This window comes from Perissodus microlepis, chromosome 4 (assembly GCF_051167445.1).
Source record: "Perissodus microlepis isolate ML-2025 ecotype Zambia chromosome 4, ASM5116744v1, whole genome shotgun sequence".
Classification (NCBI taxonomy): Eukaryota; Metazoa; Chordata; class Actinopteri; order Cichliformes; family Cichlidae; genus Perissodus; species Perissodus microlepis.
The window spans coordinates 11,005,307-11,024,717 of record NC_140464.1 but is presented as its reverse complement, the minus strand read 5'-3'; the positions used below and the strand labels follow the sequence as shown (position 1 = coordinate 11,024,717).

At 40.3% G+C, this 19,411-nt stretch overlaps 1 protein-coding gene across 1 annotated transcript in view; it reads left to right on the top strand.

Annotated features, from left to right (window-relative positions):
• Nucleotides 1-1,027: 1,027 nt before the first annotated feature.
• Nucleotides 1,028-19,411, top strand: part of olfm2a (olfactomedin 2a) — a 41,153-nt gene continuing 22,769 nt past the window's right edge. The window contains exon 1 of the mRNA XM_084925653.1: nt 1,028-1,467. Coding sequence (XP_084781779.1) covers nt 1,411-1,467 — 57 coding nt within the window. The 5' untranslated portion in view covers nt 1,028-1,410. The remainder of the gene's footprint in view (nt 1,468-19,411) is intronic.

The window sequence follows — 19,411 nt, the reverse complement described above, 5'->3', positions numbered from 1 at the left end:
GTTGATATCCTTTATTTGAACTATTCTATGCTATTCTAGCTTTGGAAAGCTTTGAACTGCAGCCACAGGGTTTTGTTTTCAAGAGTAATGTTTTATGGAATTAACTACTGTGACCTTAGAAGAAAAATAAATAAGAAACACAACAACACTGCCGTATTGTGTGGATTTGACAATGAAAATTATAAACAGCCATGTTTTATTCAGTAGCAATACACCTTTCGTTTCATGTCCTGCCTTTGCAGCTTTAGCTGTCTTAGCTTTGGTCAGTCAAGAGATTCCAGAGCCACAGATGACACACTTTGCATTTACCTCAAAGACTTTTTAAGCCAGAACATCCTTAAGAGGTTAGGACAAGATGGAAGCAGAGGCTGAAATATATACGTTTTTTTTATGCCCAAGAAAGCATCACCATCACCACAAACACAGCCTGTCACAGCTTACATGAACACACACCAAAGAAGCTCTGTGCACACCCATTCTATCTTCACCTGGCTCGGACAATAGGTATTAAATGAATGTCAGCAGAATCACTCAATTATCTCTTAGATAATTGAGTGGATAAAGCTTGGAGCATTCATTATTTTAATTGTAATCGGAACAATAATAATCTTTATCATTTTCCTAAACCCAAGAGAATCCCTTTGTTTTGGCATGTTGTAATTGGATATATGTCAGAGCTGAATTGATGGTATTAATGTTGATCTAACAGCCTTTCTACCTATCATTCATAATGAGCAGGAAGACATTAATGCTAAATGTCGGATTCTTAAGGTCCTATCTATCTATCTATCTATCTATCTATCTATCTATCTATCTATCTATCTATCTATCTATCTATCTATCTATCTATCTATTACACACACACACACACACACACACACAGGTGCACAGCCAACCTCGGCTGCATCAAAGAGTGGTACTTCGTTCTCTGGACTCCTGGCACGTAGACGTGCTGCTCCTAGTGTCGGCACCTTGCAAGCACAGCAGTCACCTTCCAACCTCTGGCCCCCACCCCCAAGCTCCTGGCGCTCAGTCGCAGTTATTTTGCAGGACGGAGGGGACCGCTGTCTGTTCACTTTGACTCATTACAGCATCTCAGGAGTTTGCGCTCTATTTCGCTCTCTCTCTCTTTCTCTCTCTCCCCTCCTTTCTCTCCTTCTCAGAGATAGGAGGTTCAGCGTTCGCTTCCCGCAAAACTGTCTATGCTCCACAAAAGACACGCGACTGGTCGCTTTACCGAACCACATAGGGCTGCCTTGCGTCCTGGTGATGAGGCTGGTGGCGCACAGCCGATACAGCATTGAAGGAATCCCTCTGTATGTGAAGAAACCGCCCCAGTAACGATTAAAAAAACACGGAGGAACAGCTGCCGGAACCGCTGTCGGCTGGGACGCGAACATTTCGACAAGAATGCATCTCTTCAGTGCCATGTTCCTACTTGTGATGTTAGCTGTCATGCCCGGTGAGGTAAGGACGCATGTATGCGATGAATAAGCATTGCTCAAAAGTTACTGAAGGACCTATTTACGAATCTCAAAAAACCTGTGAACCAACGCTTTGATTGGAACAACATCGCAATTTCAAAGAAGGTAAAATATGTTAAACGACTGCGAAGACCTATTAATCCGAAAATATCGCAGTTCAGTTTGCATTCTATCATGCTACTGAAACATAGGGAGAAAGTTCAAGCATAACAATAAGAAGGGCTGTAACAGTCGATGGCATATCCACGTAAACTAGAGCCCTTACACATTTAAAAAAATAATATCGTCATGCAATTTATAGTCACTGCCTTAAGGGAATGGTAAGAATACATAAAGTACCATCTTCCTCTGACAGTATAGTAATTGATTTGTCGGCGCTCTGATGCTTTTGATGCCCTGGAGGTCGTTGTTTACAGATCTTCCTATCAACCTCTACATCAGTGACAGAGGGGTCCCGGGGCTCACCGAGAATCAGATATTGCGCTGTTTAAGCGTCACGCAACGAAGTGTGATTTGTGGCCGTGAATGCAAGACATGAGTAATTACTATACTGTACCAAACCAGCGCCAACAAATGGTTGTAGTTCCTGGGGATGTGTGCCTGCTTGTGTGGCGTGCTCTCGTGTATGACACTCGAGAAAAGCCGTGCCCGTTTGGAAAAATGACGAGCTTTGATGTGACAGTTGTAAATTAAAGTGAAGGACGGTAAATCATTTGACCCAGAAAAGCTTTCGGCCAAGGCAAGAGCATTTGAACTTGCAGGGGTTCAGCTGGTCAACATACGTGCAGTGATGAGCATAACTCAGATGGATTAGAAAGTGTAACGTCTACAGAGAAGCCAGCTGCAATTCTCCACATTTACTAGGATCACACAAACTAGCCAATGGTCCTTGTAGGTCAGCGCTGTTTATACCTTCAGTAGCAAGCCAAGCTATATTCAGGACCGTGGACAGCGCTGTGTCGCGCCTGAGTCAATTTAGCACCGAAGACAGCGCCTCCTTATACGTTGGAGGTGAGTATCACCATTTGGCAAAGGCCATCTAGAGGCCTCAGGGTCTTGCAGATATAACACCAAAGATCAAATGAAACGGAATATATGTGCATTTACAAGGTCAGTGAAATACTCGACGTTAAAATGGTATGAAAAATAACAGTGAATAATATGGCCGTCACTCATGGATAATAGAATTGCATCAGCTCTCTATTACATTGTCTTCGTTTGCATTTCTTTTTCAGAATGGCTCTTTAGGTATTTGCAGTAAATGTATACTGTTAAACTAATGGACTTTTCATCTCAAATATGAGCACAGCCTGTTACTCCATTTAGCTGTCGATTATGCAGTATATTGTTGGAACTGTTCAGATTCACTAATATTTTGTATTGCATTTGCATTAGCCATACATCACTCATTTATGTTTACCAGCCGAGTAAACAATTACAATTGACCTGTAAAAGGAGTGAAAGCTGTTGTGCGTTTTCAATTTATAGGAGATGAGTAGATGTGCCATACACCTGTTTGGTAGATTTAAAATAAATCATGTACAGCACAGCTGGTATCAGAGGAGAACTGTGTGTAACTCCTAGAGTGGTAACAACGTGCAAAACTCTCATTTATTTTCAAGCACAACCCCAGCATGATTAAACTTCCCTGATGCTTAATTATGGAGTAAAAACTGATATATTCTAATCCAAACCAAAAAAATTGCCCAAAATTGGAGGAAATTTGTAAATTACACAACTTTCTCTGTTCAACAAATACTCACAAGGCATCACAGATGCACTTCAATAAATGGTAAACACTTGCAAATGTGATCCTGACAACGTAACTGATGATACAGTTTCATATCTCAACCTCTTTTTCAGTGGGTTTATATAGTAGCTGCCTTTGGGGGACAATTTGTTGTAAGTGTTTACATTAAATATTGAAAGGTTTGAAAGAAAATATGACACCGCCCATCTTCTTAAGATTGCATTGCAAACATAAAGTATTGATGAATTCTTGCATATGTACTGCAACGGGGATAACACTCCCTACCAGCAGAGCTCATATCCACAGTAAGCTTCAGTCACAGTTTCAACACAGGCTTTTATGAAATATTTAGACAGCTTTAATGAGACAGATGCACTTGTTCGTTCACTGCGTGTGTTTGTTAAGTGCCCATAAAGCCCAGGGGTCCTTAGTGCCACTGATATAAATGGGCACCTGTTTGACCTTGGCACAGATGTCTTGCTATAATGTGCACACCAAGTGACGCATGACAGAATACAGGTACACTCAATCAAGTGCTAGGATTTACATCAATATGTGATACTGCATGTATTGTATACTTTGTTTGTTTCATCATTAACAAGATAGGGAGTGTAATGTATTGCAGCTTGGAAAATTACTCTAATGTAATACATTAAAAATAATGAATTATTGAATTGAAGTAAAGATGAATAATGAGGTGACTTCTTCATCAATAGTTATAACTTTATTGTTACAATCAAATACTTGAGAAGAATACTATATTCCTGCTCGACAATCAAGCTCTTTTAAAAAGCATGCAAGGGGCCTGATGGGGATGTAATGTGTATTTTGTTCCAATTAAACAAATGATTTATTTGTTTCACTTTCTAGAGCGGCACAATTACTGGTTAAGGCGTAGTGATTGGTTCATGTACTTTCTCTCTTAGGGTTTGGGGGCAAGGAAAATAAATAAATTGATAAATAAATAAATAAATACAAACGCTTCTATCCCAGACGAGTGAGTGAGTGCCAGAGAAATGCCGTTATTGGTTTAAGATTCCTCACCTTGAAGCCTGACGATAATAGTGTGGTTGAGACTGATGGAAATGAACACTTGCTTTGGTGTTTTGCCGTTGAGACACAAAGTGCATTGGGGGAGAAATCCTTGTTGTTCTCAAAGAGGGAGACAGGAGCCTGTGTACGCAATTGGCTAGATTCTTCAGTAATTTTCTTGATCCCTTCTGTCGCCAGTGATCATGATAAACAACCAATTTGAAAATACTACCCTGTAAGACCTTGTTAAATTTTGTTTCCTCATTCTAGTTCGGTGTGATGATTGTAGGAGGAACTTGCCCAGCCAGGGCCAATTTATAGCTGAAAGGCGAGCAGTGTAACAGAACAAGCACTTGTAAATCAGGCTGCTGTTTAAAACATCATTTGGCACAAACATTAAGTTTATTTACATTCAGCTAATTATACAGTAGTTTAGCGATGCAGCATAAGTGTCAGAGAAACTAGATGCTTTTAGTAACACAAGTGCAAAAAACAGTAACGATAATGCTGTAAGCTGACCTAATGTAAAGCTGTTTACAGTGCTTCTACATGTGAGGACAAAAAGGACAGACCTTTGTTCATTCAGAGTCAGACAGGACAAAAAGCTTGGTTGGCGAATGTCCACATGAGACAGTTTTAAATAATCCACAACCCTGGCATTGACCCTTTGGAAAAAAATGGCTTTGCCTGGTGCCAGCTGAATGAGAGCAAAGCTGCATGATCATAATAAAAACCCTTCCCTAGACACGAACGTGACAGAGCCATGTTAAATCTTCATCCTCGTCTCCACACCAAAAGCCTATTACTGTAGAAATCTAAGAAAAAAAAATTGTATGTCAGAAATATTTCTTTATAGAAATTCTCCCACTGCCATTATTATCAGAGAACCCACTAGGCAAAGGTTTATATAAATGTTGAGAAAACAGACGTGTAGCTGGATAATGTTCTAAGAATAGAGATGTGAATCTATGTTTTCCAGGAAGAAGGACACTAAGTAGCACGCTGGACAGAGTGTGCTCTGCCAAGCCGCATCATAACCTCCAACTAGAGAATTAAACAAATGAAAAGCTGCAGGAGCATGGGTGTAAATCTGCCAGCGAGAGGCAAAGACACAGCTGATAAAATCACCTTGCTGGACTAGACAGCTCCAGAGCTTGAATGAATTATTAACACTGCATGACCACACAAGCCCATGTAATTAGAAGGTCAAGCAGCAACAAAGATATATCTTCATACGCCAAGAGCATTACATAGTATGGGTGTAGCTTACACATAACTGATGAGTCAATTGACTCACTGCTAAAAAATGTGGTTTTAAAGACATATTTTGCATTACATGGCAACAATATGTAAGTTTACTGTAAATTTCATCTGTTTCTTGAATAAAACACTACATAATTACCCATGTGAACTAATACCTGTGTTGCCTGTGACTCAGAAGCAATCATGTTTAGCATGATGTGGGTGAGTAAGTGAGCAGGCAGGGTTATATTAGCCTCTGTGCATCCACTTTCATGCGCTCCCCATCAATATACAAAGGTGCTGCTTCACAATCAGCCACAGATAATGAGGTTGCGTTATATCTGATTCACTGCTGCTTGGAGAGATTGAATAGTATGTGCTTGTGTCATGACTGATTAGGGTAGGGCCTGAATTAGGGCACGATAATGATACCACATTGTGTGAGAGATTTGTTTTATAAAAGAGATACTGCTTAAGAAAGGGGCTGATGCACTGAGAGCTATCGAGCCTTTGTGCTGTCCACTGTTCACTCCCTCATCTTAATGTTTGATGTGCTTTTATGTAGCCTGCTGCTTAATCATCAGAGGCGTTTTTATGTGTGTGTGATTGCGTTTGCAGGGACAAATAATCTTCACAAGCACCGACACTGTATGGATTCACGACTAAGAACGGAAATCAGGACTTGAAGAGGTTATTTTTTTTGCTGTAAGACTTTTTTAAAAAAAACCTTAAATTCAGTTCGACTCAGTTTCCATTGTAAGGTAAAGACCCCACAATAAAAACCCCAGCAATCAGATGACCCCACTATGAGCAAATGAGTTATAAAATTAAAGTTGAAAGTTGGGACAGCTGTGAATGATGCCAGTTATATTTAGATCAAGTAGTACTGTGCAGGGACAGATAAAGGAAGGTTATTGTGCTTTTTGAGTTCTTAATGATGATTTACCTGCTCTTCATCATTTTGTTCGCAACTCACTCCTGGGTGACTTAGGTTCTGATGATGCTGGGGAGTTTATTTGAGGTGTGTCTCAATGACAAAGTGAAACGGGTAGCTGATTTTACTACTGCGGTGCCTTGGATGAGCCTCACAGGCAGGCAGTGGTCTGCATGGTAATTGGTTAACGGGTGCACTGCTGAGTAGAGAAGCATGTGAGGTCAGTGGCCCGACTCTCAGACTAATACTGCCTCCCTGTCATGATTGCCTCCAGAGGTAGAGCTAGCATAAGCTTGGCCATACCTCTTCATATGGAATAACCTTTTTACATAGGTTATGTGTTTGTTTTGTTTGCTTTTGCAATTGCCAAACCAAAAAATATGTTTTGTAAAACCTTCAACACACTTGGCAGACATTTAAATATTACTTGAAAAGGGGCTTGCCAGCATCAAATAGAACATTAGAGTTTAGTTTCACTTTAAATGACCGCTTACTCATTCCGAGTCACAAACTGTCCACTACATTTGCTCAAGGCATGTGTGGGCCCTAAATGACCTCTATTGCTGTTTTCTGTCGTGTTGAAAATCCAGCAGCCTGCTGTCATATAACGACCATTAGGATTCACATGGACCAAGCTGTCTGACTGGAGGACAGATTGCAATCACTATTAGAAAGCTTAGCTTTGTCATTTCTACATAAATGGTTGGTTAACCTGACATTTAACCAACAATAACTGGATGATTTAAAAAAAAATCATACAGGAGACTAAAAAAAAGCATTGCATGTATCATATTTTGAAATTATGTCCCCCTCCTTGACTCCTGATCTCTCTTCTACAGCATTTACAATGTTTGACTCATGCATAAATAATTTCTCAAAACATTCTGGCTGCTAATATAATGCATAGGATGTTATTTGTATGCTTCCTGTTGACAGAGTATAGAAGCATCGGCTTGACTGGTGGGATGAATATCATCCCTATATCGCATTCTCTACCCCACTTTCTCTCTTTCCTTCTGTGTGAGTGTGCTCGAGGGTGCAGGACTCCCAGAGGTTTATGTCTGTGACTCTAAGCAAGAGTGACATTTCTCTGACAACACCCAGCACAGACACACATGCACCTCTACGCACACTCTTTCTTCTCGCAAATACACATTGTCTTTGTCTCCTTTTCTCTCTCGCCTTTGCGCTCTAGTTTCCAAGCATGTCAGCAATCGGATCCACAGTAGACAAAGAGCCAGACAATTCACAGAATCGATTCAAACAAACGCGGCTAAAGCTATTAAGGCTGCTGAAGTGCATGGTCTAAGTGACAGATGCCAATTAGTGCACAGACGTGCTTGATCATTTGGTCAGTGCTGAACACACAGCTGCCTGTAATAAGGATAACAACACATGTAGCCCTAGTAACAGTCACTATGGGAGTGACCCAGTGTTTTGGGGTGTACGTGAGTGTGGGTTTGTGTGTGCCAATCGGCTCTTTTTTTAAAAATTTATTTATTTTTTTGCATTGCAGTAGGTACCTCCTGACCAGCTCTCTGTACGACCTTGCTTTCCCCTGCTCGATGAATCTTTTATGAGCCTGGCAATGTGGGTTTCTGTGTAGAAGATTGGAATATAAATATGGCTGTTGCGCCTAGAGCTCCTCTTCCCGCTCTGATACAAAAGCTTTCATAAGACTGAGCAGATTGGGCAAGCTGCTACTTGAACGTTGCTCTTTACATTTCTTCACTTTTATTGGAAGAAACACATCAAGGAGCATTGTGCATTCAAAAACACCAGTCACAGATTGTGCCTCTACCTGCTCGCTCATATCGTTAGGCAACATACAAACTTGTTTCTTTTAAAAGCGATTGGTTTTCACGTCAGATTCTCAGTCGTGGATTTTGTTTTCCTTTTGAACGTCCTAGTTAATTGCTGACATCCATCGTATGAAGCAGAGAGCTGTAGCAGTAACTGACACTAAATGAGGGGTGATAAACAAGTGACAGAGTAAATGTTGGTTGAATTGCTCAAACTGTGCTATCCTTCGTCTTCTCTCTCATTTCCCTTTCATCTCCTCAGTTTTTCGTCTCTTCCTGCTTCTACTTCTCGTGATCCCTGCTACCTTTGTTCCATCGAATCGTCTGCTCGCCGCCATGTGTGACTGTGACAGCATTGCCTCCCATGTTGAAAGCTAACTCAATTGCAGGGTGATCATTTTGGGTAATGAAGGATGAGAGCTATACAGCACAGTAGAGGAGGAAGTAGAAGGCAGGAGGAACCATTTAATCGATGTGTTTTCCACGTGGCACTGTCACAGCCACTCAGTAGGGCCATTGATGAGGGAGACTCACTTTCTCTGACTGCGCCAGGGCTTAAAGGCTCCAGTCAGGGAGGCGTGGGAGCCCAGCAGCGACCAGACACTGCTGCATATCAAGCAGGCTGGCAATGCTGCTCTTTGCAGCCCCACGGTGAGCAAGGTAGAAAAGTCCTTTGATAAAGACACTACATGCCGGAGAGGGGGCGATAACAAGATGATCCAGTGGAAGGAACTCCAGCTTGCATTACATTATGATAGCTGAGCCTAAACCCCCAGGATTTCTCCAACTCTATAAAACATACATGGACACATTAGTGCGCAGTACTGGATGTGAATGCAACATCTGGAAGTAGAGACCATGATGCAGCTAAAAACCAAAACATGAATATATATTAACCAGGAACTATGATATGCACAGGCCATTGCTTTATTTCATGACACTGCTGAATGTCCTGAAATAAGTAGGGTCATGGATAACACAATGCTAGATTAGAAAGCTCAGGTTTAGATAAGGCTGTTAGAGCAAAGCAACTTTTCATAACAAAAATGTTTTCATCTTTTTATTTAAAAAAAAAAAAATGGCAGTCTCAGAAACACGAAGACATCCTGCACAAAGGACAAAATGTACTTCAAGTACTGAAAAGAAAGCATCCTTTCCCCCCTCTTGTCCCTTAGCAATACTCTTGGAAATGCGTATGCATATTGCATCTAAATTATATTAAAGCTACTCTGTGTGTGTGTGAGTGTGCGTGTGTGTGTGTGTGTGTGTGTGTGTGTGTGTGTGTGTGTGTGTGTGTGTGTGTGTGTGTAGGAAAAAGTGTAGTTCCAAAAGCTAATCCATTATAACCGAGACCATATAGTGTGCATGGATACGTTTTTGCCACACAGGCACACACACTGTAGACAGATGCTGTGAACTAAAGCTGCTGTGTTGATCAGGGTTGGTGGGCAGTATCAGTACAAAGTGAAAGGATGTGAACTGAGTTTGAATTAGTGCCCAGTGGAGTAGCTGAGCAGGGCAGCATGGCTGGTAAGTGAGTGTGTGATAGAAAGAGAGAGAGAGAAACTGAAAAGACAGTGAAAGACAGAGTAGAGTTACTGAAAATGAAAACTCAGATTGTGAGCAGGGACAGAAGGAGAAATAGTCAGAGGGAGCCTTACGACTGTGTCTGCAGGGTTTTTATCTCTCGCATCTTGAACGAGAAGAGAATAATAATTAGAGGCCTACCACTTTGTCATTGTGATTTTATTCCCCTCACTGGCAACGACACTCTTTTGCAGATTGTCTTTAATTAGCTTCACATCGCTTAATCAATACGGCCATGACCATGACAAAACAATGACATGTGCATCCTGTCGCTTGGGAGGGAGAGGCACAGGAAGCAGCAGGATGGAAGGATGAGTGTTGACAGACAAGATGCGACAAGAATGTGATGTAGAGTGGCATTTTTGTTGGAGGAGGGAAAAAAGGCGCCATGCTCTGATAAAAACCTGCTCTCATGATGATTAGAGTCCGCACTTGTTTGTCTACTTTTGAGTTTATGTGTGTGTGTGTGTGTGTGTGTGTGTGTGTGTGTGTGTGTGTGTGTGTGCATGTGTGTGTGTGTGTGTGTGTGTAGATGAGCTGCATGATAACTATGTCTGTATCTCGTTGCATAACAAGGTGAGAAAAGCAAGCAGGTTGAAGTACTGCTGTGTATCAGGCAGCAGTTATAGTCGTGTCAAACTATGAAATGGGATCTAATGCAGTATTTCTTGTTATATGGTATGAGCAGCAGAGCTGAGTGCTTTAGCCACACTAACGGTGATGTGATGAATAGGTATTCAGGAGAGGTCTCTCTCTTTACGCCTTAGTGCCTCAGGCTACCGGCCCTCTCGGCCCAGCTCTCATCTCTTACTCTTCTCAGTGAGAGTAACAGCTTGCAATGAGCTGGTGCAAGTATCTTCACAGCAGAATACATCTCACATGTCATCCACATTTTTCTACTTGGCGTGTCAGGATCAATATCTGCAGCTGCCATACTTAAAATCAGGGTTAAATTTTTCCAAACAGCCCAGAAGGAGGGTATTACGTGTGAACTATGGGACTCCTTTCAAAGTAAAACTAACCGATTTGTGCTCATACATAGTTTGATGAATTTAGGGGTCATTTAAAATGAGGAAAAAAAATCTAAGCATAAAGGATTTGGATTTTGGCAACTGCTTATAAGTGGAAATGATCAAGGAAATTAGAAAATGTAATTATTATTGACTGCATCAGGAAGGGCCATCTTTATTCATAAGTCTTTCCTTTTCAAAATGACACAAACACTCAGTTGTTTTTCAGATGTGGGTCCTTGCACGGGTGTCATTAAAATTTAAATGAATGATTTAATCTATGAGGAGAAAAAATATCACCAGAATTCTTTTCCCTGTTATTAGAAACTCCTTTGTTTAAAGGGTAGATCTTATTTTGAATGCATTTTACCCATGGCAATCAGCTAAAAGTCAACAATGGTTTGTCCAATGAGGATCGAGCAGTGGAGTAGGAGACTGCCATGTCCTAAAGACCACCAATGAAAGTAATTATGTTATCGATTAGCAAAGAAAGGTGGTGCTTGGTGCTGCATGGAATATTAGTGCAAAGAATGACCTTTCTCTTATCCTATCTGAACGCAGACATTCGCTCACGAGTTGCACTGCAGATCTTGCAGTGTCTTCATTGTGAAACGCAGGCTGCACAACATCTTGCATCAACAGAATTTCTGCAGACAAATCCACAAAGCTGCTTGTCTTTGTTTAGCACACAGACAAACTCACATAAATCCTGCAGTGTAATTCATATGTTTGAAGAAGAACTGACTAGAGACAGTAACATAGCAAATGCTACTACAGTTATTAGTTTACGGCTTTGTAACTGCTAAACATTACATCTGTTGCTGAGAGATCCAGACTAATGTCCCATGTGGTATAGCAGAAGACGTTATAACTACTCTTTACCATTAGGGCCTATCCACCCTCCTCCCACTATCACCTTCCCACTCACTTAACTCACCCAATCTTCTCATCTCACACTTGACTAACTCCACACAATATTACCGCTTTATAATATTTGTACAAACTTCTCATTTTTGCACCACATTGCAGTTTGCTGATATTTTCCTGTCTGTTTGTTTGTGTAATCACTGAATGGATCAGTGGCTCCTCATTTTGATGTGCAGCACAGACACTGCAGATTATAGTATATGGCTGAAATCGGCAGGGAGTTGGAGGAAGGCAAAGGAAGAACACAGGCTATTACAGGACTGTTTATTCTAATAAGCCTTTTTTTTCAGGATTTTTCTTCCCAACTCAAAAAAGTATAAAGTGACAAGCTAATTTGTTTATCTACAAGTTTCTGCTAACCTTTACCCTCATAATTCCATGTGGCTGTAAATGTAATATTCAGTTAGGGGCTGTTTGGGGATTTCTCTCTGCTGTACACTGGGCCTGTGTTGTACTAATAATGTCTCCCTAATTAAATGTTACAGCTTCTGTGAGCATTAATGACCTGAAGACAGAGGATACAAATGGAGGCTTCAATGTGAGCTCTGACAAAGAGGTTGGACACAAGACTGCAGGCTGGTTCTGTCCCTTAATTACTAATACACGGTACATAGCTGTTAGGTTCTGGTCATTGTTTGCTCCTTGTCTATGTCAAGCATGTTTTTTTCTTTCTTTTTTTTTAGTATCTGACTGCTGCAATCTCTCAGCAAACCAAAGTACAATTGGCAAGACCTCACCACTCCTCTCTGGTCCTGTTAGTTTCACTGTTGCAGACATGGCAGAAAACCGACAAAGATGTAAATTCATCACCTCAGGGAGCTTCAAAATACATCTTACACCCATCTCCTTGTCTTGCTGTCTTTCTCTCTGCCTCTTATTAGCATCACAGTTTCCTTTATAACCTTTTTGTCTGTTTCCAGAGTTATCTTTGGCTTACTTTCCTCTTGTGTAACCTACCACGGTGCTTAGCTAATCACTGTGATACCTTCACTTTGTGACTTGGTGACATTTGTAAACAATGACTCAGACAAAGACCAAACACAGCCACTTTGTCCACTGGCTGTCTCTTTGGTCATCTAACAAGGTACTAGATACATGTTATCTAAGAATAGCTACCAGCTCTACTGCAAACAAACATGAACAGAACATTAATGAAACAAAGCAGTTTGAAAGTAAAGTGATAAGATGGTGGAATAGCGCTTATGCTGCATGCTAAAGCAGATTTGAAAATGCTCTTAAGACTAAACAGCAAAATTGTATATAGAGATTTGTAAATGTTATGTCAATTACATGTATTTTATCAACTGAAATGTCTTAAAGTGGTTCAATATCTGAGGGTTTTCTAACACTCAGAATAAGACAAGTTAAAATCTGGATGAAAAAAAATCATATTGTAAGTTCAGTAAAGGCTGTTTTGAAGAGGCAGGTAGCTATGGGGGGCCTGTCTCAATTAGGAGGATTTGTTTGAGCTTTTGTTACCTTTCTGTTGTGAAGAAGACTTCCAAATTGCTGTCAGTAATTACTCCATTTACAGTAATAGCTTTCGCTATGTTACAGAGAATCAATGATTAGCTGGGAGAAAAGGTCAATATGTGGCATGGGCTCTGCTGTTGGTCTGGTGTGTGGGACATTGGTAAACAGGTCACATATCCAGAAAATGACTACAGTATTACAGTATCTGTAAGTGTCAATGCATGTCTGCACGCATCTACATATGTGTAGTGGCTCTGTGTGTGTGTCTGGGGGGGGGGGGGGCAATTTAACTGGGCGTATCAAGCCTCAGGAAGGGCTGCACTGAGTCACATTCAGCTGGTGATGAGGGCACGAGAAGGAGCAGAACATAGAGCCATGCTGGGCTGCAGAATGCATTGCTGCTGATTGGCACATGTAGTCCTTGTGTATTGGTTTGATCAAGGCTTTTCTTTTTCCAAGCCCAAAGCAAAATGTGGCACCCTGCTTGTGCCTGATTGAGCTATCTAAGATTCAACCAAACACATACAGTTTATCGTATCCTACAAATAATACTGTATAAACCCCCATAGACAGTTAGGATTGTAATCAAGGTAGCAATCAGGAGCAATCAGTTCTTCTGGGAATAAATTTGAATGCATGTTCCAGCAGTATATTCAGAAAGCTACCCGGTATATTATACAAGATTGTTTTTTTTTTTCATGTCATGTGTGCTGGGTAAAAGAGAAATACTGTCTGCGAGTTTGGCTTGGATTTAAATGCTTTACTCACTCTCTGCACAATAGTTCTGGAAATCTTACTGTAAGTTTGACCATTCTGTGAGCTCAGTCGAGAATATTAGAGGTTCAGGAGTCTGATATGTGTATTCAATCTTCAGTCTTGCTTTGTCTGTGGATGGATCTTCTTGCTTTCATTGTGACTTGATTAGATGGGATTTATGGGCTATATTGTAAAGACAGTAAATAAGCTCAGCAGTAAGGTATTGTGTTGGTGTCAATATAGCCATGCAGACACACTTACCAAATTAATTTTCTTTACTACATATTCCTACAACACAGGTGAGAAGAACAAATTCTCACCTGTTCATGACTTTTATTTTAGCTAAGCGCTTTTAGCCTGACGCTAATGCTGTCACGTTCCTTGTTTTATTTTACTTTAACCCGCATGGCACGGCTTAACCAGGACTGTCACGCAAGCACCATAAAAGGGTAATGCAGAAAAATTCACAGCTCAGTGGAGAAAAAGTGCTGTTGCTCATGGAAGTGGACACAAATGTGAAAAAGCCTTGACATACACAGAAAAAACTGGGCATGCATATGTGAACACACCCACACTTAAATCGAAACGTAGGAGGAACATAACAAATGGGCTGTACTGTAGCTCTCATGGGCAGTATGTACCTAAGGTTACCTAATTGTCATCAGATTAATTAAGCTTAAAAGTTACCCTGATGCAAGTTCAAGATTAACAGACTCCCATGCAAGGTCTGAATGCAAGCATCATATATCCTGTCATTATTCATACTCATCATCGTCAGTCATCTCTGCGGTCAGAGTGCAACAAATGCCCTACTTTATTTCTGGTGATTGTTCACTACTTGAATTATTGACCATATTCTTCAGAAAAGGGCGTGTCCTCTGTACTTTATGCACGCAAGTCTTGAATTGTGTATACAGTCCTCGCATGGTCTCTGTCACTACTGTAAAATGTAAAACGCCAGATGAATTTCCTTAATCAGAGGCCTGCAGGAGCAATTAATAGATTAATCATTCCATGTTGCAAATACCAGTGTGTCTGTTGGCCTGAACCTTGGGGTACAACCTATTTACGGGATTTAAATAGTTGCCATGGTAATGAGGTCACACTTTGTTTAAGTTGATTTTGATCTTGATACATTTAGAAGGAAGTGGGCCTCCGTGTCCATCAGCTAATTAATGAATTATGACTCAGAAAAATAGCCAGTATTCTTAGAGCCAGATGACTCTGCTATCGTTCAGAGCTCAGGCGGGGGCTTTATTTCTGCGAAGCCTTGCTACTTCAGTCATAACAGTTCTGCATCATGATGATAGAGGTCTGTGTAATTAGCTGAGGTGTAATTTGGTTCTGTGTTTTAGCTGTGAATCTGTAGCTGGCTGTGTATTTATGCTGGGTGACAATGTTGCTTGTGCTTGGTGCTTTCTGTTCCCTAGTATTGTAGTCTCACCCAAAGCTTGTCCCTATAGCCTCTGGACTTTGTAGCGCTCTACTGCCACCCATGGGTGTGCACAAGTGTTTCCATTTCTGTAGTTGGAGGGCAGCTTCACCATTTGAACTGATTAAAAATGCCCTTTATATCCACACCCACAGGCAAGAGCAGAATGGCCTTTTTTTTAGATGTTTATAATAACAACACAAGGCCATGTTGGTGTGACTGTGCTGCAAAGCTTCGCAACATGTATCCCTCCACAGTAATGTATGTATTGCCAGAACAAGAGTTAAACATCATGTGCATCTTTTCTCATTGCCCAAAAAGCAAAGAGAAACAAAAGGGAGACAGTGAGGGTTCTTAGAGGCTATATAAAATTTACAGTGAAGAAGAACAAAAGGGAGGGACTAAAAACTGCAGACAATGACACAGCAGAGTTATGCAGAAAATTATGCTGGCCAATTATTCGAGTCAAAATGATATGGAATGGCAGTGAAAATTAATCAAAAAGGATTAAATTAATACAGGTTAAATGGCTGACTTCCTCACTGGCTAATATTTAATAAAAGCTTGTTCCGCCAACAGACTTTGTGATTAGACAGTTGATTGGCAGAGGCTGGAATTCTTTGAAGTATAACAGATTGTCCTCATCACCCATTTTTTCCATCATTTATTTAGTCCATCTAGTCATAAAAGATGGCATATGACCCATAGTCTGTGAAAAGAATTTTAAAGAGCTCAGTGGAAACATGATCTATACAGCAACCGCTAAAGCACCACTTATCAGCAGCGGACTTTGATTGAGTGATGCTTCAAAAAGCAAGATAAATGTGCAAAAGTCAAATGTCGGAGAAAAGATATGAGGCTGGATCTTAGATGAGCCTCCTTCAATATTGTTAACCAGCACAATTAGCAGGCACAGAATCAATGTGGTTTTGTTACTGGCACTAAAAAAAAATTAGACTGAAGAATACACAATTGTGTACACTGCTAGAACTCAGAAAGTAGAAAATAGAGGGCTAAGAAAACTCCTCCCATGTGAAACTTGATGCATTTTTATTCAGCCATAATCTTTCATCTAAAAAAATATGTTCCTTAGAATGAATCATTTCTCTGTTTGAGGTTATGTATATCAAATCTACTTCAGTCGTACCTGTCTGCACACCACAGCAGCCATCACAATAACCTTATAGGACTACACTATTTTATGGCTAGTTTGACCTATTTGGACTATTACTTCTGAGAACATTATATGACAATGTCTGGGGCTCTGTTTAATTGCTGGAGCAGTACATAACTAGTACAGAGTACTTCATGGCTGCTGACTGTAGATGGTTATATCAAAACTCTGGTCATTTTATTTAATTGAGCATAGCAATAGTTCAGGCAGGCCATTAAATCCAGCTCAGCCATAGACCTGTGTCAGCCTACACCAGCTGAAGGCTCAGTTGATACCCTTCTACTCATCTAATTGGCAAATCTCAGAAAGGACATGGTCTTTAGGTTGCTTTAGCCTTCTCACCATTACTATGCATTTGCAGGCCGCTCTGCAGCCCATCCACCACCACAGCTCCAACTTTTATGGCATATCTGACGTACCTAATGCCACATTTCTCATTCTGCTGGTTGCAGACGAGAGCCATGCTGCCAAATATAAGTTACAGCTGATGGAAATAACAGTTTTCTTTGAACTGACCTAAAAGATACCAATTTGGTTTATTTTGAGATCTGAAAATATAAAGTTCAGAGCTTGAGCTTGATGCAAAAATACGTCTGTGATTTAAAAAAAAAGACAAAGTATAACTACTTTTATCTGTGTATGTCCTTTTATGTTTTGTGAAATTTTGAGTATGACATAGTGGAAAAACTGAAGCTGTATTGCCTTATTTTCATTCACAGGAGGGGATAAGAGTTTTTTTTTTTTTACTTTAGATTGGCATGATGCCAGTCTTTCTGATGATGGAAATTGTTGAGTAGGGGCTAGGAACAGCAATCTGTCAAAACATCCTTGGAAGTGTAGAGTAATGTGTGTGTTTTTACTTTCTCAGCATTTTCTGTGCTGTCTTGCTATTGCATAATGCATTATTGAACTCTTATTCAGCAGCCAAACTGCACAAATTGGAGCCACAATAAAAACAAAACAAAAAGAAAACAAAAAAAAAACCAAGCAAAAAACAAAATAAGAACAAAACAAATAAATAGATTTTTTCTTCGAATCAAAGTGAAATATATTTTACTTCTGCTAGTTGCCACATCTGCACATTGAATGTTTGATCTCTATATCTATATCTATATTAAGCATCATCCTAAATTTCCTTTTCGCTCAGGCATCTTTCTTTGTTACCAGCTTTTCTTTGAGAAACCTGAGAAGATTGGCTCATTTGATTACGGAATAAAGACTCAGAGATGTCTGTATCTATGCTTAAATCTTTGCTGCCACCCTGTGAATATGATCAATACTGCATGCTTTACAGATGATGTGTTCAAGGAAGCAAACAGTAAGGGAATTTATAAAATATTGCTTCCCTCAACCTCCATATGTGAACAAAACCTTCTGAAATAAAATTAAACTAATCAAAAATACTCAGCTCTAAAAAATATAATTACATTAGAGACCTGTATATGGACATTATAATCCAGAGATAAATATACAGATATAACTTGTTTGTTAGAAAACATAAAAGAAGCAAACTGTTATATTATTAATTTAATAATGAAAGATGAATACAAGAGTATATTTTTAAAATGCCCGTGGGCTCCATTAGAATAACCTTTTTAAGAAACAGGTGAAAGCATGTATGTGTATGTGCGCGCGGTCACGTATGAATGCGTGCGTGTGCTATCATGCACATTACATTTTACCTTTCTCACTAAAACCTCTGTTAGACATGGAAAAGTGTGACTCTAAACAGTGCTGCCACATTCACCCTCATATCTCCTTGAAGAATTTTCATAAGGTGACAGCTACCTGCCAACAAATTCCGTGTTGCTCAATAACAATGACAGGCAGTGGCCATCACCTGCTGTATGTTGACGGCTCTTGTTTACAATTCCACTGGCTACCACAAGGGGTCAGTGTTGCCACATATAGGGCACAAACAAGCACGACTTAGGCAATAGCAGGTGAGCTGAGGATGGCTGACGTGTTTTGGATGGGGCTCAGAAAGCTGTCTCTTCTGATTATCACTTCACTGTACACCCCACACAGAAGAGCCCATATCATTCACCCAATGTGACTGTTTGAGAAAGGGAGCCCAGCCATGGCAGACAAAATGAATAAGTCAGCAGACCAAGAAGAAGGCAAGAAAAGGGGATGACCTGGCCGTTTTGCCTGAGCAAGCCATTCTGTCATCATTTAGGGCATAAAATGACACGGCCAGTCGTCAAATAACTTTCCAGTAATTGCTGTGAGCAGAGGCTTCAAGGAGAAATTTGAGACATGGTTCAATTTTCATACCGCTCCATCTGGTCCATTGTAGAGGTGAGCGGAAAATTCAAGCAGCTATGATCTCAAAGACAAAATGTTTCCACGAAATCGGTCTAGACTTCAGAACATGCTGGATGTCTGGCCTGACACAGGCTCAAACCAGACTTTCACCAAGGGAAATGACAGTAAAATGAGACAGAAACAGTTGGTAAGCTATCTGATACTGATTTACCTTCTGTTTGATCACAACAATAAAACTCTGCTACTTGAAAAGTAATCTAAGCATCATTTTTTTCAGCAGGTCATCTCACCGCACCAGGATGAGTAACAAAACGCAGGTTTATTATAACTTTAAGCCAAAATTCCAAGTTGGAAAAAAAAAGCAGTCCTCTTGCAAATGTTTGCAATTACACGACGTAACATCAGAGTAAATTAACACAGTGAGCATCAAGAAGTTAGTGTCATTTGATACTTTTCTTATCACTCCGACATTGATTCTTTAAACGTACAAGCTACAGGCTAATTTAGGATATGTCATGAAGCAGAATGAAAGATGAGCTG